This window comes from Rhinoraja longicauda, chromosome 7 (genome assembly GCF_053455715.1).
Source record: "Rhinoraja longicauda isolate Sanriku21f chromosome 7, sRhiLon1.1, whole genome shotgun sequence".
NCBI lineage: Eukaryota > Metazoa > Chordata > Chondrichthyes > Rajiformes > Arhynchobatidae > Rhinoraja > Rhinoraja longicauda.
In genome coordinates, this window is record NC_135959.1 from 20538950 (window position 1) to 20564719 (window position 25770).

At 45.4% G+C, this 25770-nt stretch overlaps 1 protein-coding gene across 9 annotated transcripts in view; it reads left to right on the plus strand.

The window, feature by feature from the left end:
- Positions 1–17225, plus strand: part of LOC144595138 (dedicator of cytokinesis protein 9-like) — a 264207-nt gene extending 246982 nt beyond the window's left edge. For all 9 annotated transcript variants that reach the window (XM_078402228.1, XM_078402233.1, XM_078402231.1 and 6 more), the window contains 5 exons: positions 2048–2258; positions 8453–8643; positions 9364–9464; positions 9555–9693; positions 15856–17225. In XM_078402228.1, coding sequence (XP_078258354.1) covers positions 2048–2258; positions 8453–8643; positions 9364–9464; positions 9555–9693; positions 15856–15984 — 771 coding nt within the window. In that variant the 3' untranslated portion in view covers positions 15985–17225. The remainder of the gene's footprint in view (positions 1–2047; positions 2259–8452; positions 8644–9363; positions 9465–9554; positions 9694–15855) is intronic.
- Positions 17226–25770: the final 8545 nt, after the last annotated feature.

A 25770-nucleotide genomic window follows, 5' to 3' on the forward strand; every position in this document is an offset into this window, starting at 1 on the left:
GTCATGGGGAGAATGTACAAACTCCATACACACAGCACTTGTAGTCGGGATTGAACCTGGGACTCTGGCGCTGTAAGGCAGCAACTCTACCGCTGCACCCTATTACAAAACCTCCACCACCTTGGGCAATCCTACTCTTATCATTCACTCGCCTTTGATTTCTGGAGGAATTGTTTTGCTTAAAGTAATTGTGTAATAATGGGAATTTCCAAAACTTCAAGATGTGCAAAATTCAAACTCTCCACCCAATATGGGCTATGGTTTCACAATATAATCCTCAATGGGTAAATTCCTGACTGAATGGATTTACTGCTCAATCGCGTGCGCTCCAGTAAGAGTAATCTATAACCATTAATTTTATTTTTCTGTACATTTTATGCTGGCCATTTAGGCATGAAGATTGCAGCAGTTTGTGAAAACAGATCACCAGCACCTTCTGATTAGGGAGGGGAGCAGGTCTCCACAGTGTCCTCATGAATAAAGGGGAGAAAAACTGTCCTGAATGCTTTTCAACAAATGATGGACATTTACAGTTCAGCCAATTTTTTTGTGAAAAAAACAAGACAATCTCACACTCCTCATATGACAGAGTGATGCAGGAGTGAAGCAATGCATTGGCCCATTTTGACTCGCCCCACCTCTGGTTCCAGCACAGCCTTCCAACTCACCCAGGCCCTGGATGCTGTCCTCCTTTCGCACTCACCTGCCCCCTCGGTTTCAACCCTCTTTCTGCTGACAGCCCTGTTAACTTATCTGGTTCATTGGAAAATTCATTACGACATCTAAATTGATGCAACATCTTTTTTTAAAATGAATTGGGCAATTACGGGAAATAACATCTAATAATCCAGAAAATCTGCTGGTCTCATACTACCAAAGTCCTTGGTGTGTTGGGTTGCTTGACTTTGTACTGTACAAACCTTTTTTGGAAGGTGTTCCCTGTGACCTCAATCCTCCTCCCACCAGTCCAATGGTTGTTGCCAAACCTGCACCAAATCCCATCAGCATTGTTTCTGCTTGGTTCACCAGCCTGTCCAAACACTCTTTGCGATCTCCGTCCATGGTTTTCGCTTTCCTTCCAAACTTTGTATCATTCGCAAACGATGAACTGGCACCCATTTATACCAGGGTTCGGGTCGTTGATCAAAAGAAGCCATGGTACCCAACACACTGAACCCAGGGGAACTCCAGTGTCCACCTCACTCCATTCTCTGAACACTCGTCTTATCATATGGATGGCTAGGTCATATGAGACTGACTCCCCTTCCACCCCCCCCCCCCCAAATCTTTGCACATCCCCAATCCTTTCCACTCGTCACTTTAATTTCATGTTTCATGTATATTGTGTTTTTATGACTGTTGGCAAATCAATTTCCCTCCTGGGATAAATAAAGTTCTATCGCATCGTATCATAGTTGACTCCATGGGTTCCATAGGTAGTTGAGGCCAGTTCATTGGCTATATTTAAGAGGGAGTTAGATGTGGCCCTTGTGGCTAAAGGGATCAGGGGGTATGGAGAGAAGGCAGGTACAGGTTACTGAGCTGGATGATCAGCCATGATCATATTGAATGGCGGTGCAGGCTCGAAGGGCCGAATGGCCTACTCCTGCACCTATTTTCTATGTTTCTATGTTTCTATACCGAGGCTCAACATGAAAACTAGAGGGAATTTGCATTGATAGACTTGCGTTTAAGATTACAGTTTGCCGAATATGCTAAAAACAAAATCCTGAAAATACTCAGTGTTTCAGGCAGCATTTAAGGGAACAAAAGCAGAGTTAACATTTCAGGTCAAAGATGGCCTGCCCTGCTGAGAATTTTCTGTTTTTACTTTAGATTTATAGCATTTGCAGTTTTTTGTTTTCAGTTGCTGCTTATACCTTTGCATATCTTTGTTCAGTTGCTGCTTATGCCTTCTGTGAATCTTGTAGTCAGAACTTGAGCGGGGTTTGCTCCTCTGCCAAACGGTTAACTCTTATCCTTGGCAAAGGTGTCTGGCTCTACTTGGCCCGGTGTTCTCTGATTAAGTTATTTTCTTTCCGCCAAGGTCAATCCAAAAGACCTGGATTCAAAGTTCGCCTACATTCAAGTCACGTATGTGACGCCGTTTCTCGATGAGAAGGAAATGCAGGACCGGAAAACCGATTTTGAGAGAAGCCACAACATTCAGCGGTTTGTTTTTGAGATGCCTTTCACGGTCTCAGGAAAGAAGCAAGGGGGAGTGGATCAGCAGTGTAAGCGAAGAACCATCCTTACCAGTGAGTACCATGTCTCTTCACTTGATTCTACTGCGAAAGCTCACCTCACCCAGTTACTCAATCCTTGTACTCCACGATCTAAGGTGCTTCTATTTTACGGCCCTCCCCTCTGAACCCCCATCATCCCCCCCATAGTACCTTGTCTAAACCTCCGTCCACTCCTCTGCCCCTCTTTGAACCCAACCCTCATCCTTGTCATGTTTTCACCGTCCCCCCTGACTTCCTCCTTTCGATACTGAATAGTCTGTCCTCAATAAAGGCCTCACCTCCACCCCCACCATGATTTAGAGCTTTTCTTCTGTCGCCGTTTTCTATGGGAATGAGTTCTCACCACCCAGTAAGAATAAAGGGGAGGCCATTTAAAACTGAGGTGAGAAGAAACTTTTTCACCCAGAGAGTTGTGAATTTGTGGAATTCTCTGCCACAGAGGGCAGTGGAGGCCAATTCACTGGATCATGATCCAGTTCAGGAATGTTTTCTGGAGCTGTCTTTAACAGCATGAAAGCAGGCCCTTCAGCCCGTCTTGTCCATGCCAACCAGGATGCCCATCTCTGCTAGTCCCTTTGCTCGCACTTGACCCATATCCCTCTAAACATTTCCTATCCATGTATCATGTATCTGTCCCAGAAATATTATTGTCCCTGAAATATTATTACACCTGTCTCGACCACTTCCTCTCGCAGCTCATTCCAGATACCTACCAGCCTTTGTCAAGAAAAATAATATGTGCTTAAACCTATCAGTGTGAAACGTTGCAGTAGTATGTCGACAGCACATTTCATAATCTCAGTGCTTTATGGAATCAGAGTATCTGGGAAAACAGTCACATTACTAGAACAGATTGGCATTGATACAACACCTTCTCTCAACTTGTGCGCTCCTCTTGAGTAACTGGAAGAAGCTTTGCCAAAGTCGACTAATTTTGGAAGGAAACCAATTGATGAACTTGGGTTTTCTTGTCTCCTCTGAAACTTTGCATATCATTTATGTGATTATTGCTGCAATGACTAATTTATGACTGACTGCGAGCTCTTCATTCTATATGTGACAGTTGATTTTGCTTCATTATTCTTGGTGAAGGGGGCGTGGCTGTGTTCTGCAGCTGCGGCTCACCGGCAGTCTCTCTGTCTTTTTTTTTGTTTTTTGTCTATTGTCATCGTTTAATGTACGTTTTGTTCTATTTTTAACTCTGTTTATGGGGGGGTGGGGGAAACATTTTTTTCTAATCTCCTCAACGGAGATGCGACCTTTACCGTGTCGTATCTCCGTTCGCACGACGGCCTAACATCGTGGAGTCGGCGGCCTCCAGCTGGGATCGACCTTGAAGACTCCGGTCGCACGGCCTGGACTTACCATCTCGGAGGCTTCGGCCGTGGGCCCTGCAGACCGCAACATCGGGAGCTCGCAGGTCCCTGGCTGGCGACCGGCTTTCGGGAGCTCTAGCCGTAGCAGCTTCGACCGCCCCGGAGCGCGAGGTACGATCGACCCGCTCGCAGGCCCCTCATCGCCCTGCGTGGCCTGGCCGCGGCACTTTCCATCGCCCGGTGGGGGCTCAGAACATTAATCAGCCTGCTCGGCTCAGCCCTCGGACTTTCCATCGCCCGGTGGGGGCTTCAAAAGTTGGGAGCCTCGATCGCCTCGTGGCACTACAGGAGAAGAATGAGGAGGAGATAATGACTTTTCTTTGCCTTCCATCACAGTGAGGGTGTGCCTGGAGCAATCACTGTGATGGCTGTTTGTGTTAAAATTGTATCTGTGTGTCCTGTGCTTTTTGTTGTCTACTGCCGGACCCTGACGTGAGAGGACGCTGGCGCTGTTTGTTCGCCGCTTCTCCGTCAGGATAGTTTGTCTGTTTGTTTTTATGTTATGACTGTTTTTGTAAAGCGCTTTGAGCACCTGGTAAAGCGCTATATAAAATAAATGCTTATTATTATTATTATTATTATTATTCTTTAAATTGAAACCTAATCTAATTAGCTTGTGTATGTATTTATCAATTTCAGCAGATTGCAATCTCGGGCTGATTATACCATCACCTGCACACATCATTGTTCAAACATTCACCTGACTGATGTCTCATCCCTTGATCACTAGCAGTCCCAAAACCCACACCTTGTCCTGCACTAGTTCATTCATCCATCACCTCAACCTTGGCGTCTCTTCCCCAGAGAACACAATTTAAAATCCTCCTCGTTTTACCTTCAAATTCTTCCATTGCCTCAAACAATTGCTCATCACCAACAGCTTCCCTTTCCCCACTCTTCTCCTCACCAAGCTGGTTCTTTCAAGAGGTGAAGGTCATAAGTAATAGGAGCATAATTAGACCAATCGGCCCATCAAGTCTACTCCACCATTCAATCATGGCTGATCTATCTACCTCCTAACCCCACTCTCCTGTCGAGACCCTTCTTACAAAATGTGTAAAAAGGAACTACAGATGCTGGTTTACACCAAAGATATGTAGGAAGGAACTGCAGTCTAATGCTCGTCTTGAGTGGGGGAGTGAAATCTAAATTTAGGGATATAACTTCGGAAATTGGGATTGCATGTTTTAAACAAAAATACGGAAGAATTTCCCCTTCAAGAGTGGTAAACCTCTCGAATTCTTTGATGGTAGTGATGGAGGCCAGTTCTTTAAATATATTTAAGGTGGAAATAGATAAATATTTGAAAGATCAAAGAATTGAGACCTATGGGGAAACTGGCACAGAAGAGGAGTTGAGTCCAGCATAGATCAGCCACTATAATATTGAATGGTTGGGCAGACGAGAGGGCGAGGGGCCTACTCTTACTTCTGTTAAGATGGGCAGATTGAGGTACTGCATGGTTTCAATGGTAACTGGAAAGCAACAGGATTGTGGAGCTGATCGTCAGGTGTTAGGAGTTGTATGGCTTCTTGATTGCAAAACCTGATGGACTTAACAATCCCACTGTTCCTTTACCTCGTCATAAGTGAGAGAGCTTTAAAAGTTACATTCGACAACTCAGAACACTACCCGCTACACAAAATACTGGAGTAACTCAGTGGGTCAGGCAGCATCTCTGGAGAAAAAGAACGGGTGACGTTTCAGTTCGGAACCCTTCTTCAGCCTAAAAGTAGAGGGTGGGAAATAAACGAGAGGCGAGAAAACCCCAGAACAATTCGGGGCCGACTGACCAGCTGAGTCCTGCATTTTGTGTCTACCTTCGGTATAAACCAGCATCTGCAGTTCCTTCCTACTCAGAACTCTGCCTTGTCTTTCCAAAGTACTCAGAACTTTAAGAAAAGCACTTGGGATAAAGAGTCAGCCACTTAAGACTGAGGTGAAACTTTGGGATCATATAACCCGTAAAAATGAATATATCCACGGCAGAAATAAGTATGTGTTGGGACTCTAAGAAACCAAGTTAAATGAGATCAGGTAGGAAAATGAACAGAATCAAGGGCATCAGTCATGACCTTTGTGAATGATGGAGCAGAGGCAAGGAGAATGGTCGATTAATCACATTTCCTTTTGCATTTTGCTCAAAATAACTTTTGGGACAACTTTTGGCTGCCTCTCCCAAGTCCTGCTCCATCTCCTGACCTTCTGTAGTTCTGATCATTTCAGAATGGCAGACAGTGACTAGTGGGATGCCGCAAGGCTCAGTGCTGGGACCCCTGTCATTTACAATATATATTGACCAATTAGAGGAAGGAATTAAATGTAACATCTCCAAGTTTGCAGATGATACAAAGCTGGGTGGCAGTGTGAGCTGCGAGGAGGATGCTATGAGGCTGCAAGGTGGCTTGGATAGGTTGGGTGAGTTGGCAGATGCAGTATAATGTGGATAAATGTGAGGTTATCCACTTTGATGGCAAGAAAAGAAAGGCAGATTATTATCTGAATGGTGTCAGATTAGGAAAAGGGGTAGTGCAACGAGACCTGGGTGTCCTTGTACATCAGTCACTGAAAGTAAGCATGGAGTGAGGAAATCTCATGGCGTGTTGGCCTTCATTGCAAGAGGATTTGAGTTTAGGAGCAAGGAGGTCCTCCTGCAGTTGTACAGGGCCCTGGTGAGACCGCACCTGGAGTATTGTGTGCAGTTTTGGTCTCCTAATTTGAGGAAGAATATTATTGCTATTGAGGGTGTGCAGCAAAGGTTCACTAGGTTAATCCCCGGGATGGTGGGACTGACATATGACGAAAGAATGGGTCGATTGGGCTTGTATTTACTGGAATTTAGAAGGATGAGAGCGGATCTTATAGAAAAATATAAAATTCTTAAAGGATTGGACAGGCTAGATGCAGGAAAAATGTTCCTGATGTTGGGGGAGTCCAGAACCAGGGGTCACAGTTTAAGAATAAAGGGTAGGCCATTTAGGAGTTGTGAATCTGTGAAATTCTCTGCCACGGAAAGCAGTGGAGGCCAATTCACTGGATGTTTTCAAGAGAGAGTTAGATTTAGCTCTTGGGGCTAAAGGAATCAAGGGAAAAAGCAGGAACGGGGTACTGAATTTAGATGATCAGCCATGATCATATTGAATGGCGGTGCTGGCTCGAAGGACCGAATGGCTTACTCATGCTGTTTCTATGATCTCTTGATTATCCCCAAATTTAATCACCCCTCCGCTGCTGGGCGTGCCTTCAGGTGTGCAGTGTTTCCACTGTTACAGCGCTTCCCTTTAGGAGGTAACGGGAGATGTGTGCGCGGATCTTGTTTCCCTCTAGTTTCCCTCTCCCCTGATTCTCAGTCTGAGGAAGGGTCTCGACCCGAAACGTCACATATTCGTTTTCTCGAGGTGCTGCCTGACCCGCTGCGTTACTCCAGCATTTTGTGTCTATCTTCTTGCGTCTACTACTGAACCGGATTTCAGGACTGAAACTGTTGACAAGCTTTGACACTCTTGACCCTAAATCTGATGACCGTGCTTGAATTGTTTCTAGTTCATCGTAGTTAATCTGTTGCTAACACTGGTTCAACTGCGTGGAAACCACTGTAAGGATAAACTTGTGTGGGGTTAACAATTCACAGAGTGTCTTGTTCAAGGTTAGACAACACTGTTCTAGTATCATAAAATGCAAAGATCTATGTCTCAACGTATTGTACCTACATCTGACCAACAAGTTGCCCACAGTTCATCTAAAGTTCATCCGGCGATGCTTGTATTTGTCAGCATTTCCTCTATCCTCCTTGTATTCAGAGGGAGGAGTTCTCCGAGCTCCTTTGGACCACGGTTGTGACTTTGTGCTAATATTGGTGTTACTCAAAGACCGGATGGCTTTCCTTCCTCTCATGCCAAGTCCTCTCAGCGTCCTAACCGGAGCCATTGATTTTTTGAAGAAGGGTCTCGACCCGAAACGTCACTCACTCCTTCTCTCCAGAGATGCTGCCGGTCCCGCTGAGTTACTCCAGCTTTTTGTGTCTATCTTCCATTGATTTTACACACCAGTCTTGACCTAACTCGCTTCCAGTTGAGCATTGCCTCATTTTTTTTTCATTCTCACCCTTGCTTTCAAATCCTCTGTGACTATCTCCAGGCCTACAAACCAATTCTGCACTCACCAATTCTAGCCAATGTCAGCTAGCTGTCTGATATCTCTAAGGTCTATAATCCCCCCCCCCCCCCCCCACACACTCCAAACTCGACATCTTTAAGAGAAAAGGAATAGGTGATGTTTTGGTTTGAGATCCTTCTTCAGGCTGAGAGTCAGGGGAAAGGGAAAGGAGAGATATAGACGGTGATATAGAGAGATATGGAAGAAATGAATGAAAGATATGCAAAAAGTAACGATGATCAAGAATAGGTGGAGACCACAATGGTCCATATGAAGGAACTGCAGATGCTGGTTTAAACATCATATATTCAATTTTTTCAGAGAAGCTGCTTGACCCACTGAGTTACTCCAGCTTTTTGTGTCTATCTTAGGTTTAAACCAGCATCTGCAGTTCCTTCCTACACATTTCCCCTACATCTTTAAGGTCCCCTTAAAACCCACATCTTTTACCAAGCTTTTGTTTGTATTCTAGCACGTACTTTCGGGGCATTTTTCCATATTAAAGGTGTTCCACGAATGTTGCCCAAGTATTGGGATTGAACAAGAGCTCAGTAATCTGTTTCAAGAGTGAAACGCAACAGTGTCCTAAACACATAGAGAGCAATGGTTTCATAACAAGCATCTAACATCTTTGCTGCAGCATTCCTAATGTGAATTATGTTCTGTCCTCCGTAGCTATGCACCATTTCCCCTATGTGAAGAAGCGGATCCCTGTGATGTATCAGCAGCACATAGACCTGAATCCCATTGAGGTTGCAATCGACGAGATGAGCAATAAAGTGTCGGAGCTGCAGATACTGTGTTCCTCTTCTGATGTTGATATGATCAAACTGCAGCTCAAACTCCAAGGCAGTGTCATCGTACAGGTGGGATTTTCAACAGCATAAATAATGATCTGCAATTTACCCTTTGGGCACCGTTGTGAAATTGCGCTCAAAATCTGCAGAATTGCTTTGGTTAGTTTACTAGATAATTTAGTAATTTTCGTGGCCAACGTTAGTTGTTTTTATTCAAAATTGAAGTTTTTTTAAACAATGTGGAAATCCAGATTTGTTTCTATTTATGAGCAGTAACATAAGACAGTTTGTGATCCATTCAACCGAAAATGTTTTTCACCAAATAAAAAGGATTTTCAGTCACTGTGCTGTCTTGTAAAATCATTTGATGTGACTTTAAAAGCAACATTGAACAGTGCAGTCATTTCAGTTGGATTCTTGGTAAATTATTGTTTTTTTGAGAAATGAAAAGTTTCCAAAACACAGCAATCCTTGCTTTTGCACAGAGTCATAGAGTTATACAGCACGAAAACAGACCCTTCCACCCATCTTGTTCTTGCTGACCAAGTTGCCGACTTGAGTCCCTTTTGCCAGCGTTTGGCCCATATCCCACAGAACCTTTCCAATCCATGTACCTGTCCAAATGTCTTTAATTTTGGACGTTCGATTCCCCTACTCTGTGCGTCTACCCGATCTATTCCTCTCATGGTTTTGTACACTTTGTTGAGGATGACTGTCCATCAGGAAGGTATGTTTGTCTCCAAGTTTTGTTGTACTTGCCTCAATCACCCTATACCATTATTTTTGTAGGTCAATGCTGGGCCATTAGCTTACGCCAGGGCGTTCCTGGAGGAAGCCAATGTGAAGAAGTACCCGGACAACAAAGTCAAGCAGCTGAAGGAGGTGTTCAGGTAAACGCCGCTGTGTCTGACCCATTGCGACCTTGTCGGCCACGCATCGCTCGCCAACCGTGACTCAGCGTCTGTTCTCCGTGTTCACAGGCAGTTTGTTGAAGCTTGTGGGCAAGCCTTGGTCATAAACGAACGTTTGATCAAGGAAGACCAGCTGGAGTATCAGGAAGAGATGAAGAGCAACTACAGGGATATGGTTCGTGAGTTGTCCAACATCATGCATGAACAGGTGGGTCCCCCGACTGTATGTAACAAACCCGTTAACAACATTCCTCACGGGAATGTGTTTAGAACACAAGAGTATGTATGCTTAGTCTAAATTATAATTTTAGCCTAAATTAGATCGATTAAACATCAAATGCAGATTCACATCCTCAACTGCTTGGTCGTTTCTGGTGAACTGTGGCATTCCCTCATTGTGCAGCAAACCACGCACAACTTCCACACACTCATTAAGATCTGCACTCCACTTCCACCAACACGCGATGATCTCATAACACTCCTTTTAATGAGTTGGGGGCGTTCCAGAGGATTGCTTACAACCCCAGAGCCAAGGTAGCAATGAAACTAAGTACATTTTATGGAGTCATAGAGTGATACAGTGTGGAAACAGGCCCTTCAGCCCAACTTGCCCACAACGGCCAACATGTCTCAGCCACACTAGTCCCACCTGCCTGCGCTTGATCCAGATCCCTCCAAACTTGTCTTATCCATGTACCTGTCTAAGTGTTTCTTAAACGTTGGGATAGTCCCAGCCTCAACGACCTCCTCTGGCAGCTTGTTCCATACACCCACCACCCTTTGTGTGAAAGAGTTACCCCTCAGATTCCTGTTAAATCTTTTCCCCTTCACCTTGAACTATGTCCTCTGGTCCTCGATTCCCCTGCTCTTGGCAAGAGATTCTGTGCATCCGATCTATTCCTCTCATGATTTTATACACTACTATAAGATCACCCCTCATCCTCCTGCGCTCCAAAGAATAGAGACCCAGCCTACTCAACCTCTCCCTATAGCTCAGACCCTCTAATCCTGGCAACATCCTCGTAAATCTTCTCTGAACCCTTTTAAGCTTGACAATATCTTTCCTATAACATCGTGCCCAGAACTGAACATAATACGCCAAATGCGGTCTTATACAACTGCAACATAACCTCCTAACTTCTATTCTCAATACTCTGACTGATGAAGGCCAATGTGCCAAAAGCCTTTTTGACCACCTTATCTACCTGCGACTTCAAGGAACCATGCACCTGCATTCCTAGATCCCTCTGCTCTACAACACTCACCAGAGGCCTACCATTCACTGTGTAGCTCCTGCCCTTGTTAGACGTCCAAAAATGCAACACCTCACATTTCTCTGTATTAAATTACATCAACCATTCCTCAGCCCACTTGGCCAATCGATCAAGATCCTGCTGCAATTTTTCACAACCATCTTCACTACCTGCAAAACCACTCACTTTTGTATCAACAGCAAACTTGCTAATCTTGCCATGTATGTTCTCATCCAAATCATTGATGTAGATGATAAACAGTAACAGGCCCAGCATTGAAAACTGAGGCACACCACTAGTCACAGGCCTCCAGTCCAAGAAGCAACCTTCCACCATCACCCTCAACATCCTTCCATGAAGCCAATTTGCTATCTATTCAGCTATCTCTCCTTGGATTCCACACGATCTAACCTTCCAGAGCAGCCTACCATGTGGAACCTTGTCGAATGCCTTACTGAAATCCATGTATACAACATCCACAGCTTTTCCCTCGTCGACTTTTTTGGTCACGTCTTCAAAAAACTCAATCAGATTTGTGAGACATGACCTCCCATGTACAAAACCATGCTGACTATCCCAAATCAGCCCTTGTCCATCCAAATGCCTGTATATAGACTCTAAAAGCTGGAGTTACTCAGCGGGACAGGCAGCATCTCTGGAGAGAAGGAATGGGTGACGTTTCGGGTTGCGACCCTTCTGCAGACCCAACTCGAAATGCCACCCGTTCCTTCTCGCCAAAGATGCTGACTGGCCCGCTGAGTTACTCCAGCTTTTTGTGTCTATCTTCGGTTTAAACCAGCATCTGCAGTTCCATCTTACACAAATGCCAGTATAACCTATCCCTCAGAATACTCTCTGGTAAATTTCCAACTACAGATGTTAAGCTCTGACACCTCTTCCTACCTATCCCTGAACCATGACCCCACCGATAAACACCAGACCTTTATCAGCAGCACCATCACTGACCTCATCATCTCCGGCGATCTACCCCCCAGTGCCTCCAATCTCATAGTTCCCCAGCCCCGCACGGCCCGATTCTACCTCCTACCCAAAATCCACAAACACAACTGTCCCGGCAGACCCATTGTCTCTGCCTGCTCATGCCCCACCGAACTTATCTCTACCTACCTCGACTCTATCCTATCCCCCCTGGTTAAATCCCTCCCCACCTACGTCCAAGACACCTCACACGCTCTCCATCTCCTGGATAACTTCCGGTTCCCAGGCCCCCACTCCCTCATCTTCACCATGGATGTCCAGTCACTCTACACTTCCATCCCCCACAAGGATGGTCTCGAAGCCCTCCGTTTCTTCCTCGACCGTAGAACCAGCCAATCCCCATCGACCAACACTCTCCTCCGCCTAGCAGAGCTGGTTCTTACCCTCAACAACTTCTCCTTTGACTCCTCCCACTTCCTCCAAACCAGAGGCGTAGCTATGGGCACTCGCATGGGCCCTAGCTACGCCTGCCTCTTTGTCGGGTACGTCGAACAATCCCTGTTCCAGACGTACACTGGCCCCATCCTCGAACTCTACCTCCGCTACATCGACGACTGCATTGGTGCTACCTCTTGCACCCATGCAGAACTCACTGACTTCATACACTTCACCTCCAATTTCCATCCTGCCCTTAAATATACCTGGACTATCTCTGACATCTCCCTCCCGTTTCTGGACCTCACCATCTCCATCACAGGAGACAGACTAGTGACGGACATTTACTACAAACCCACCGACTCACACAGCTATTTGGACTACACTTCTTCCCACCCGGTCCCCTGCAAAAAGTCTATCCCCTACTCCCAATTCCTCCGTCTACGCCGCATCTGCGCCCGGGATGAGGGGTTTCACACTAGGGCTTCCGAGATGTCCTCGTTCTTCAGAAAACGGGGCTTCCCCTCCTCCATTATAGATGAGGCTCTCACTAGGGTCTCTTCTACATCCCGCAGCTCCGCTCTTGCTCCCCCTCCCCCCACTCGCAACAAGGACAGAATCCCCCTCGTTCTCACCTTCCACCCCACCAGCCAGCGGATCCAACATATCATCCACCAACATTTCCGTCACCTACAACGGGACCCCACCACTGGCCATATCTTCCCATCCCCTCCCCTCTCTGCGTTCCGCAGAGACCGTTCCCTCCGTAACTCCCTGGTCCACTCGTCCCTTCCTACCCAAACCACCCCAACCCCGGGCACTTTCCCCTGCAACCGCACGAGATGCAACACCTGTCCCTTTACCTCCCCCCTCAACTCCATCCAAGGACCCAAACAGTCTTTCCAGGTGAGACAAAGGTTCACCTGCACCTCCTCCAACCTCATCTATTGCATCCGCTGCTCTAGATGTCAACTTATTTACATCGGCGAAACCAAGCGCAGGCTCGGCGATCGCTTCGCTGAACACCTGCGCTCGGTCCGCATTAACAAAACTGATCTCCCGGTGGCCGAGCACTTTAACTCCCCCTCCCATTCCCAGTCTGACCTTTCTGTCATGGGCCTCCTCCAGTGCCATAGTGAGGCCCGCCGGAAATTGGAGGAGCAGCACCTCATATTTCGCCTGGGCAGTTTGCAGCCCGGTGGTATGAACGTCGACTTCTCCAACTTCAGATAGCTCCTCTGCCCCTCCCTTCCCCTCCTCCTTCCCAGATCTCCCTCTATCTTCCTGTCTCCACCTATATCCTTCCTTTGTCCCGCCCCCCCTGACATCAGTCTGAAGAAGGGTCTCGACCCGAAACGTCACCCATTCCTTCTCTCCCGAGATGCTGCCTGACCTGCTGAGTTACTCCAGCATTTTGTGAATATACAGATGTTAAGCTTACTGGCCTACAGTTCCCAGCATTTTTCCCTGCAGCTCTTCTTGAATAGAGGCACAACATGTGCCACCCTCCAGTCTTCCGGCACCTCTCATGTATTTAAGGAAGACTTGTAAATTTCAACTAGGGCTCCCACAAGTTCCTCTCTAGCTTCCCACAATGTCCTTGGATATATCTGATCAGGCTCTGGAGATTTGTCTACCTTCATACACGGTAACACAGACTGCTCTCAAGACACTTCCATTGACTGCCCAAAGCTCCTCCGTCCTACTGTCTTTCTCCTCGGTAAATAGAGAGGGGAAATACTCATTGACCGTCTCCTGTGGCTCCACACAGAGGTGACCGCTTTGATTCCTGAAAGTTCCCACTCTCTCTCTAGTTACCCTTTTCCCCCATATGTCGTTATAAAATCTTTTGGGATGAGCTATCTCCTGGCCCCTTTTCGCCCTTCTGATTTCCTTTTTCAGTTTACTCCTTAGTTCCCGAAACTCTTCCAAGGGTGCACTTGATCCCAGCTGCCTATACCTGTCCCATACATCCTTCTTGTTTTTGACCAATGCCTCAATTTCCCTCGTCAGCCAAGCTTCCTTACGTTTGCCTGCTTTGCCCTTCACTCTAACAGGGACTTACATATCCTGAGCTTTTGTCAGCACAATTTTAAAAACATCCTGATGTTCCTTTCCCCTCAAATAACCTGCTCCAGTCAACTTGAGCAAGATCTTCTCTCATACCCTCAAAGTTGGCCTTTTCCCAGTTGAGCATTTTCTCACGTGGACCCTCTCTGTCCCTATCCATAAATATCTTAAACAATTTTCTTTTGTTGTTCTTCTTTTGGGAACTTTCCAACTACCAATCTTGCAATATTTGGAACCACCTAATGTGAGATCTAGCAGCTCGAAATGGGACCCACTGAATTCGAACTATGAAGAGCAGGGATCTTTTAACAGGTGGAAGGAACACTTTGCATATCTCGTTAAATCCTGGAACCGTGGCCCTGCCAATCTTTCCAAACCACTTTGTGATTTGGATCTCCAGTGGAAAAAAGCAGGAATTTTAGACTCCAAGGAGAAAGTTCTTTGTTACATATTTATGCTGATTGATAAAGGGTGTCCCATCTGTATCAGAAGAACATTTTATTCCTTTCAGTGCATTTTTCCCAATCTGGGAAATTTGTGCTGTGGTGTCTTTGACAGGTAAGATTTTGATATTTGCAACATGGTCAGAAATGCGGCTGGCTTTCTCCTGTAATCAGCTTTGAGAAAAAAATACATTTTGAACTGTACCATATCAAATAGTGATCTGCAGTTCCATCCAGCTGGTCTTGAACAGGCAGGTTTACTGCATGAGGCCGTGAGACAAAAGAGCTAAATTAGGCCAGCCAGCCCATTGAGTCTATTCCACCTTTCAATCGTGGCTGGTCTATTTTTCTCTCTCAATCCCATTCTCTTGCCTTCTCCCCAATGACCTTTAATGCCCTTACTAGTCAAGAACCTATCAATCTCCACTTTATAAACACCCAATGCCTCCACAGCCGTCTGTGGCAGTGAATTCCACTGATTTATCACCCTCTGGCTCATCCTCCTCATTTCCATTCTAAAGGTATATCTTTAGATCTCGACTCTCCCATTGTTGGAAACATCCTTTCCACATCCACTCTATCCAGGCCTTTCATTATCCGGCAGGTTTCAATGAGATTCCCCCCCCAACCCCTAATCCTTCTAAACTCCAGCGAGTACAGGCCCAGAACCATCCCTCTGAATATAACTGCAACCTTCCAATTACATTGCAAGTTTATGGGCCAATTTTGTTTCGTTTTTAATAATTCAGCTCCTTTTATGCTACGATCTTTTTTAAATTGTCACGAGGCAATGTTGCATGAACCGACTTTGTACGCCATGTTAAGATAAAATGTACTGTTAATGGAAAGTAAAAAGAGGGAAAATAAAAGCAAGAATGCTGAGATATTTTATTAATCAGTTGCATGAGCCCAGAATTTAGACCTACATGTACTTCTAGGATATAAATTGGAGTGTGATACAAATGAAAACTAACCCATGTATTCTCTCATTTTCTCCTTTTCTCTGAATGCTTCCTCATGTAATGTGAGCAGATTGGATGGTAATGTCCCCATTGAAAAGTCTGCAAATGCATGGCATCAGCGTGTTTGTTTGCGCAGCGATCTTGGAATTAACTTGAAACCCGTTGCCCATTTTGGGTCGTGGCTTGAGAAAGGGTTGCGCGAGCGGTTGTCTTTCTGCTGAGGCCGTGCCGCGCGCTTCGTGTTGAAATCGTGTGCTTTCTTGTTCAGATTTCGCTGGCGGACGATGGGATGAAGATCAGCCACCTGCCCGACTCGTATCACATCTTCAACGCGATCAGTGGAACAGCGGGCGGAACTGTAGTCCAGGGCATCTCAAACTCGTCGTCCATGGTTTGAGCGTCAAGGGTTACCGGCGGCGGTCTTTCCTTGCATGTTTTCACTCAGGATACTTCTCATGCAGGATGGCAGATGAGTTCAGCCTTACCTCTCGAGAAGCGAGGCCAACTGGGTTGTGAACCCAAAAGAAATCACGTTTGCACATTTGAGCTCTGGTCCAGAGGATGCAATTGTATTTTAGGCGTTCTCTGAGGAGTTTTGCTAGTCTGCATTATACTGTACAGTTTTTAGTATTCCGTGGTGGCACTGGATCCATTGCTTTGCTACTCAAACCTGTCTTAAAAGTATAGACTTTGTATGTTTAATATATTAGAAACCAAAACAGGGAAATAATGTTAGCATCAATATTTTTGCTGTCTGTGGACACATACTGTATCTATTACCTGTATATAGTTATTAAAAACAAGGTGGCATAAGGAAGTTGTATTCCGGATAGGATATGTGGTCTCATGCATCAGAATTTAAGATTATAGTTAAGCTGTGTTTAAAAAATAAATTGGGTTCAGCATAATAGACTCTGTGCTGGTTGCAGGAGTGTTAGTATATATCAGGCAGGACTGAATTACTCTGGTGAAATTGAATGCTTTTGGCACGTGTTTTCACGCACAAACATTTAATGCATGTAGCTTTGCATTTCTCACAGCTGTCTCCCTGATAATGGCAGTGATGTTCCACCACGGAGCACTAATGAGCCTAAATGTAAAATTATTCCGGTGTACAGTTGTTATCTGCTCAGTCACCAGGTGCGTGTAGCTTTCTGTACACAGTCGCGTTTGTAGTAAAAGTATTTTCATGAGCTGTAATGTTGAACAATACGGAGATTCACCAGAGACTAGCATTATTGCCTTGCCTATAACAAAGAAAAGTGTCATGGAGGGAATGTTGAATCAGGGTATTTTAACTTCTCCAGTGACATGCACAGTATATTTTACAAATGCCCTTTGTTTTTACTCTTGTACATTATTGAGTGCAATATTCATCATTAAGCTTTATCCCAGATGTACACAGTCTTTGGTATGTTTTTTGATAAAAAAATCTCACATAGCACATACCTTTTCTTTGCCAAAGTGACGGAAAATTTATCAGCAATCATTTTTACTATTTTTTTTTGTCTAACTTAAATCATTATACCATCAGAATTGTTTTTGAAACCATTAATGAAATTTTATATTTGGGGGAAAGTTAAGGATTTTAATTTTATTTAAACTGGAACTATTGTCCTGCTGTATGTAAATTTAAATGTTGTAACAAAAGTTTGCTCATTCATTATTCAGCTGTTTTGTTTTGTACATGTGGCTTGTCCAATAAATATTTGACTTCAGACTTTTCTAACTTTTGTGTTTACAGTTTGGATGATTTCATTGTTTCTGAGTTGGTTTAAAATTGGAACAGGAATTCATCTTCAGTGTCCTGCATTGTGCATCGAAAGGTGTGTAATGTGTAAAAAGGAACTTCAGATGCTGGTTTATACCGAAGATAGACACAAAGTGCTGGAGTAATTCAGCAGGTTATGGCAGATCTCTGGAGAAAAAAAGATGGGCGACGTTTCGGGTCGGGATCCTTCTTCAGTCTGAAAGTAGGTGGGAGGGAGGCCCAAAGTGCTGGAGTAACTCGGGGTCAGGCAGCATCTCTAGAGCAAAAGGATGGGTGACGCAAAATGCTGGAGTAACAGTGGGTCAGGCAACGTCTTAGTTTAGTTTAGAGATACAGCATGGAAACAGGCCCTTCGACCCACCGAGTCCGCACTGACTAGCGATCCCCACACACTAACACTACACACACGAGGGACAATTTACATTTGTACCAAGCCAATTAACATTACGTCTTTGGAGTGTGGGAGGAAACCGAAGATCTTGGAGAAATTTCACGCAGGTCACGGGGAGAACATACAAACTCTGTTGTATGGGACATGTTCCCAATGTTGGGGGAGTCCAGAACAAGGGGCCACAGTTTTAAGAATAAGGGGTAGGCCATTTAGAACTGAGATGAGGAAAAGCTTTTTCAGTCAGAGAGTTGTGAATCTGTGGAATTCTCTGCCTCAGAAGGCAGTGGAGGCCAATTCTCTGAATGCATTCTAGAGAGAGCTAGATAGAGCTCTTAAGGATAGCGGAGTCAGGGGGTATGGGGAGAAGGCTGGAACGGGGTACTGATTGAGAATGATCAGCCATGATCACATTGAATGGCGGTGCTGGCTCGAAGGGCCGAATGGCCTCCTCCTGTACCTATTGTCTATTTTCTGTACAGACAAGCACCCATGGTCAGGATCGAACCCAGGTCTCTGGAGCTGTAAGGCAGTAGCCCTACAGCTACGCCACCGTGCCGTCCTGACTGATGGGTTGACACAAAGTGTTGGACTTTCAGTCTGAAGGGTCCCGACCTGAAATGTCATCTATCTTTTTTTCTCCAGGGATGCTGACCCGCTGAGTTACTCCAGCACTGTGTGTCTATCCAAGGTGTATAATGTCCTGTGTTTCTGAAATATAATTTCATAAGCTAGAACTGCAACTGACACCATGTTGCCCATTTTGAACCAATAACCAAGAGTAAATTTCTATGTTGTAATGTTATTGGAAGAGTTTGAGACATATCCTGGTGAACTGAATGCTGACTTTGGACACTCTTACTCTTGGACTTTAGACTATCGAGCTTGAATTCACAATGGGTGCTTTAATAATTTAAAAAATAGTTTCATTGCCCCTCACTAAAAAACTATAGCACAGTTTCTAAATTTTTGAGGACGATAATGGAACTGAGATGTTATCTCTGCCGGGAAAGTATGTGTGTGCTGCTGGGACTCTTTGGGTAGGAGAATGATGTAGATGATATAAATTATGAAATGACACACAGAGCTGGAGTAACTCAGCAGGTCAGACAGCATCCCTGGAGAACATGGATCGGTGATGTTTCAGGTTGAGACCATTCTTCAGACAGGGTCTGAAGAAGGGCATCGAACTGAAATGTCAGTCTGAAGAAGGGTCTCGACCTGGAACATCACCTACCTATGTTCTCCAGGGATGCTGCCTGACCTGCTGAGTTACTCCAGCACATTGCACCCTTTTTGTGTATTAACCAGCATCTGCAGTTCTTTGTTTCTATAAATTATGGAAAGTTGGATAGGATAGAGGTGGAGGGTATGTTTCCAGAAGTCCAAAATATAGGAGCCATAACTAGAAGGTAGTCACAAACTTGTTCATCACCCACAAGCCCACAACTCCCACAGCTGTCTCAATACATCGACTCTCTCTCCCGCAATGTCTCCATTCCATTCTCCCAGTACCTCTATTCCATATCTCAGAACCTTTATTCATTTGCTCTCTCTCCGCTTTCTCCCCCCCCCCCCCCCCCCCCCTCCACCTTTACATCCTATTTCTTCTGATGATGAGGTATTCGGCTCCTGTGCCTTTGAGGTGTCTTACTGTACTTCTTGAGTCATGGCTTGCACCCATCCACACGAGACTTACCAAAGAAACAAGGTACTGCAGATGTTGGTTTACCAAGGAAAGACACAAAGTGCTGGAGTAACTCAGTCGGTTGGGCAGCATCCCTGGAGAACATGAACAGGTGATGTTTTGGGTTGGGACCCTTCTTCAGACTGATTGCAGGGGTGGGGGGAAAGCCAGCTAGAAGAGTGAAGATAGACACAAAATGCTGGAGTAACTCAGTGGGAAAGGCAGAAGATTGAAGAGACGGGTCACAGGCGAGGGAGGAGTTTTGATAAGCAGATGCACCCTTCTAGTTGTCTTTCCTCCCACCCCTGCAAACAGTCTGAAGAAGGGGCCGGACCTGAAATGTCATCTATCCACGTCCTCCAGACCTACCGAGTTACTCCAGCATTTTGTGTCTTTCCTTAGTAGACAGAGCCCTCGACTATATCTCAGCTATTTCTTGTACCTCAGTTCTCAGATGCTGTCCCAAGCAGAGCAAGAATACACTAGTATCCTCTTGTGTATTGCAATACGTGGCCACTTGTGCAATGGAGAAACCAAGTGCAGATGAGGCAGCCATGTTGTGGAGCACCTATATCCAGACAACAGGAGCTTCTAACTCAGTTCCCTCTTACCTGCCACTTCAATTATTCACCTCACTCCCACCCCAACCCTGTCTGCCTGTGGCCTCTTCCTCTGCTGTAATGAGGCCCAGCATAACCTTGAGCAACAACACTTGCAGTCCTTTGGATTTGATATTGAATTCTCCAACTTTAGGTAAGTGACTTTTTCTGTTGATATCACATGGCCAGTTTTGCACGTCAATCACAATGATTTTGACTCAGTTTTTCTCTTGCCATTCATACATTGTGACCTGTTAGGCCAGTCCCAGGGACCTGCATTTGCGCCTTTTAACATTCCATTGTGTTCTCAATCTACAGCTGCCCTCATCCTGTAACTTTTATTCCATTGCATTCTTTACCCCGCCCACTCTCCCATCTCTCCCCACCGTCTTCTCCCCCAGCCCCAGACTCCACTGTCTCTCCCCAACGCCTCTCCCCCCTGTCTCACTCCCTCCAGCTCTCTCCCCTCCTTGTCTCTCCCCCCCTTGTCTCTCCCCCTTGTCTCTCCCCCCCTTGTCTCTCCCCCCTTGTCTCTCCTCCGTCTCTCTCCCACCCATTTCTCTCCACGTCTCTCTCCCCCGCCTCTCTCTCTTCCCCATCTCTCTCCTGTCCCTCTCCCCATCTCTCCCTTCCCCATCTCTTTCTCTCTTCCCTTTCTCTCTCCCCATCTTTATCTCTCTCTCCCCCACCCCCTTATGTCTGTGGTAAATACACAAAGGGTGGTGGGTGTATGGAACCAGCTGCCAGAGAAGGTAATTGAGACAGGTATTATCACAACGTTTAAAAAACATTTAGACAAGTACATGGACAGGGTAGGTTTAGAGCTTTTGGGGCAAAAGCAGGCAGGTGAGACTAGTGTAGATGGGGCATGTGGACAAGTTGGGCTGAAGGGCCTATTTCCACGCTATATGACTATTAGGAATAGACAATAAATACAAGCATCACTAGTAACATTCACATCCCATGAATTAATATGTTATTTTCCAGGCCACATTGAACTCCATGACTGAAAGTTGGTTTTATCTAAGTATCACCTTTAGCACCAGCATTAGAGCTGTTAATAATTTGTTTTGTTTATAATCAATTGTCTAACCTTTAAATTCCCCAGTAAAACACAAAGTGCTGCAGTAACTCAGCAGGTTTAGGCAGCAGCTCTGGAGGGAGCGGACAGGGTGGGGCATCTCGGGATGGGATCCTTCTTCGCACACCCTGCTTTAAATTTCCCTGACGAATGCTGATCTCTGTTGCAAGAATCAATCCAGGGGTACAAAAGGAAATGTAGAACAAGATTTACAATGATGATAAGCAGAAATGTGAGAGTACAAAGACCAGTTAAGGTTGAACCAGTAGGGACTCCAAAGAAATTATTCGGAAAGATAAGGTGGATTGCACAGTCCCAGTGCTTGAAGCCCAGCTTGCTCAAAGCAACCAGAATGTTCTTTGGAAGATCTGTCCACTTTGTAACTTCATTTTAGTGAATCAGACAAGTTAGTTTTGACAAGACATAAACTAAAGCTCATCCCTAAATATCCAGTGGTCTATTCACCCGGACTTTCTTTCTGCAGAGAACTGGAGAAGGGAGAACTGGCTTCCATAAGGAGGGTAGAGATGGTTGAAGGGGAAATTTGTAGTAAGGAACTGCAGATGCTGGTTAACAGCAAAGATAGATATGATAGATAAAATGCTGGAGTAACTTAATGGGTCAGGCAGCATCTCTGGAAAAATAGGTGACGTTTTGGGTCGAGACCCTCTTCAGACTCTGAAAAGGAGTTCCGACCCACAATGTCTCCTATTCCTTTTCTCCAGAGGTGCTGCCTGACCCGCTGAGATGCTCCAGCATTTTGTGTCTATCTTTGGTTTACGGGGAAGCTGGATAATCAAGATGGAGAGAGGGAGATGGAGATGGGCCAGAACAGATCAGAGGAACCAAATTCCTGTACTGACCCTTTTCTAATTATTTTGTAAATTCATGTTAAAAATGTCATTATTTACAAGAAAACACAAAACTGTTTATCACAAGGACCAGAGGACACAAACACAGGCCTGGATCTAATCATTCATTTGCTCTTATCTCTATCATGTGCCTCTTTAGGATTGATAATAAAACTCAAATGATTAGCAGAAAATTATTTCCTGTTGAGTAACTTGAACAGGTTCCCTTGGCCTCCATTCAACGGGCTAATCTTTAAGTAGTGAGTATTATAAAGAAAGCACTTGATCAGAAATAGTTAAAATAAGGAGTGATTTGCAGAAGGGTTTCATGTTGAGAATGTTGTGATAATGAGCCATGTGATTATAATATAATGGGCCAATGCCTACATAGATAATTGCCCCTTTCCTGCAGGGATGTGGAAAGACAGGGAGACTTAGTGTCTCTGAGGACTACACCTGTGGGAGGTGCATCCAGATGCAGCTCCTTATAGACTATAGATAGACGCAAAATGCTGGAGTAACTCAGCAAAATGCTGGAGTAACAGGCAGCATCTCTGGAGAGAAGGATTGGGTGACATTCGGCTCAGACCCTTCTTCAGTCTGAAGAAGGGTCTCGACCCGAAACATCACCCATTCCTGTCCCGCTGAGTTACTCTAGCATTTTGTGTCTATCTTCGACTTAAACCAGCATCTGCAGTTCTTTCTACTCCTTATAGACCATGTTAGGTAACTGGAGCAGCAGCTGGATAACCTCAGGATCATCCAGAAGGCTGAGGAGGCGATAGATAGGGGTAATTAACTACAGGGAGACGTTGGACAGACTTGGATTGTTTTCTCTGGAGCGCCGGAGGTTGCAGGGAGACCTGATAGAAGTTTATCAAATTACGAGAGGTATAGATAGGGCAGACGGTCAGAACCTTTTTCCCAGGATGGAAAAAAAATCAAATACTAGCGAGTATAGCTTTAAAGTGAGAGGGACAAAGTTTAAAGGAAATGTGCGGGGCAAGTTTTTTTACACAGACGACGATGAGTGCCTAGAACTTGCTGATGGGGGTGGTGTTTGAGGCAAATGCGATAATGGTATTTAAGAGATTTTTGGATAGGCATATGGATATGCAGGGAATGGAGAGATATGGAATATGTGCAGGAAGATAAGAGTTGGTTTTGGTATCTTAGCCTCTGCCTCTGCACTCACACATTAAACCGTCAATGTTGATGCTGGGAGTTCAGTTTGATTTTGGAGTTATGAAGCCATGCAACATGGAAACAGAATCATGCCGACCGTAATCTGCCCATTTACACAATTCCAATTCTATTCTCCCTACATTTCCATCAACTCTCTCCCAAATACCACTCACCTATAAACAGGGGACAACTTACAGTGGCCAATTAAAGAACCAAACCATCATCTTTGGGGTGGGTGTGAGAGGGGAACCGGAGCACCCAGGGAAAAAACGCACGCAGTCACAGACAAAACATACAAACTCCACACAGACAGCAGCCGAGGTCAGGATTGAACCTGGGTCACTGGAGCTGAGAGACAGTAAGTTTGCCAGTTGACTGAGCCATCTTGGTAACCAACAGTAAGGGGGCAGAGCAAGAACATCCAAAGCTGAGTGGAAAAGTTAACTGTGCATTCACTTAACGCCAGGGAGGGCTACTATAAGTGGTCACCCCATTCCTCTGAGCCTTGGGTCTGGCCCTGTAACCGGCCCACTGTCTGTACCCTAGCCCTGGTACGGATCCACAGGCTGTGTGCACACTCCCAATCCCCGGCTCACATTCCAGTTGACCCGGGTCCAGATAATCAAGATTTTGGAACAATTGTATGTTGTAGCTTTTTGACAAGTTTCCAGCAAATGGAGAGTAGGTTAATCCGATGATTCTGCTGATTGTGGGTTTACTGTGCACAGTTCATACGAGAGCTCGCATCTGAACAAAACACACTGGTGTATTACAGACGAGACACAAGACGATGCAGATGCTGGAATCTTGAGCAAAAAGCAGACTGCTGGAGGAACTCAGTGAGTCAGGCAGCATCTACGGAGGGAGATGGCCAAGCAACATTTCGGGTCAGGAATCTTCTTCAGACGTTCTTTGGTTCACTCATCCCTCCCCCTCCCCAGGCACTTTTTCAGGGGTGTCAGAGGTTAACGGGAAGAAGGCAGGAGAATTGGGTTGAGAACAAAAGATAGATCAGCCATGATTGAATGGCAGAGTGGACTTGATGGCTGAATGACCTAATTCTGCTCCAAAAGCTTATGAACATATGAACTAATGCACTTTCTCCTGCAACCACAGGAGGTGAAACACCTGTCTCTACGCCTCCTCCCCTCAGCTCCATTCAGCGACCCCAATAGCCCATCCAAGTGAGATAGTAATTTACATGCACCTCCCCCAACTCGTCTATTGCATTCTGTGCTCTTAATGCAATCTCCTCCACATTGGTGCGAGGGCCGCCAAATACATGCTCTATCCATCAAAGTCAGCTGGAGATCATGGTTGCCAGCCCCTTCAATTCCCTCTGCATTCCCACACAGACCTGTCTGTCCTTGGCCTCCTCACTGCCAGGGTGAGGCCACGTGCAAAATGAAGAATAGCACCTCATGTTCCAATAGACAATAGACAATAGGTGCAGGAGGAGGCCATTCGGCCCTTTGAGCCAGCACCGCCATTTAATGTGATCAGGGCTGATCATTCTCAATCAGTACCCCGTTCCTGCCTTCTCCCCATACCCCCTGACTCCGCTATCCTTAAGAGCTCTATCCAGCTCTCTCTTGAATGCATTCAGATAATTGGCCTCCACTGCCTTCTGAGGCAGAGAATTCCACAGATTCACAACTCTCTGACTGAAAAAGTTTTTCCTCATCTCAGTTCTAAATGGTCTACCCCTTATTCTTAAACTGTGGCCCCTTGTTCTGGACTCCTCCAACATTGGGAACATGTTTCCTGCCTCTAACGTGTCCAACCCTTAATAATCTTATACGTTTCGATAAGATCTCCTCTCATCCTTCTAAATTCCAGTGTATACAAGTCTAGTCGCTCCAGTCTTTCAACATATGAAAGTCCCGCCATTCCGGGAATTAACCTAGTAAACCTACGCTGCACGCCCTCAATAGCAAGAATATCCTTCCTCAAATTTGGAGACCAAAACTGCACACAGTACTCCAGGTGCGGTCTCACCAGGTCCCTGTACAACTGTAGAAGGACCTCTTTGTTCCCATACTCAACTTCTCTTGTTATGAAGGCCAACATTCCACTGGCTTTCTTCACTGCCTGCTGTACCTGCATGCTTCCTTTCAGTGACTGATGCACTAGGACACCCAGATCTCGTTGTACGTCCCCTGTTCCTAACTTGACACCATTCAGATAATACTCTGCCTTCGCATAATCGTAAGAGCTGGATTCCACACTGATGCCAGGGCAAGGTTTGGTCCAGGATCACTGGTTAAACTGAAGTGAATGGTCATCGGGTTGAAAATCATCTGGAGTTGCGGTTACTGTGTCAATATTCTGAAACTCCCTCCCCAGCAGCATGTGGGAGCACCTTTACTACACGGACTGCATCCATTCACCAGGGCAGTCATACCCTGTGCCAACCACTGACCTATCCCAGTTGTATGAATGCCAATTTCTACCCTGCCAACTCCTCCACTGCTGTCCCATGTAGTACAAGCTACCAATGCAAAAAGAAAGCACACGTAAGTGATTGTTTCTCTTAATGTTTTTAATTGATTTCTCGGACTCTAATTTTCTGAATTGATATTTTTACTTTGAAAAAAAGCTGTGATGACATTGAATTGTTG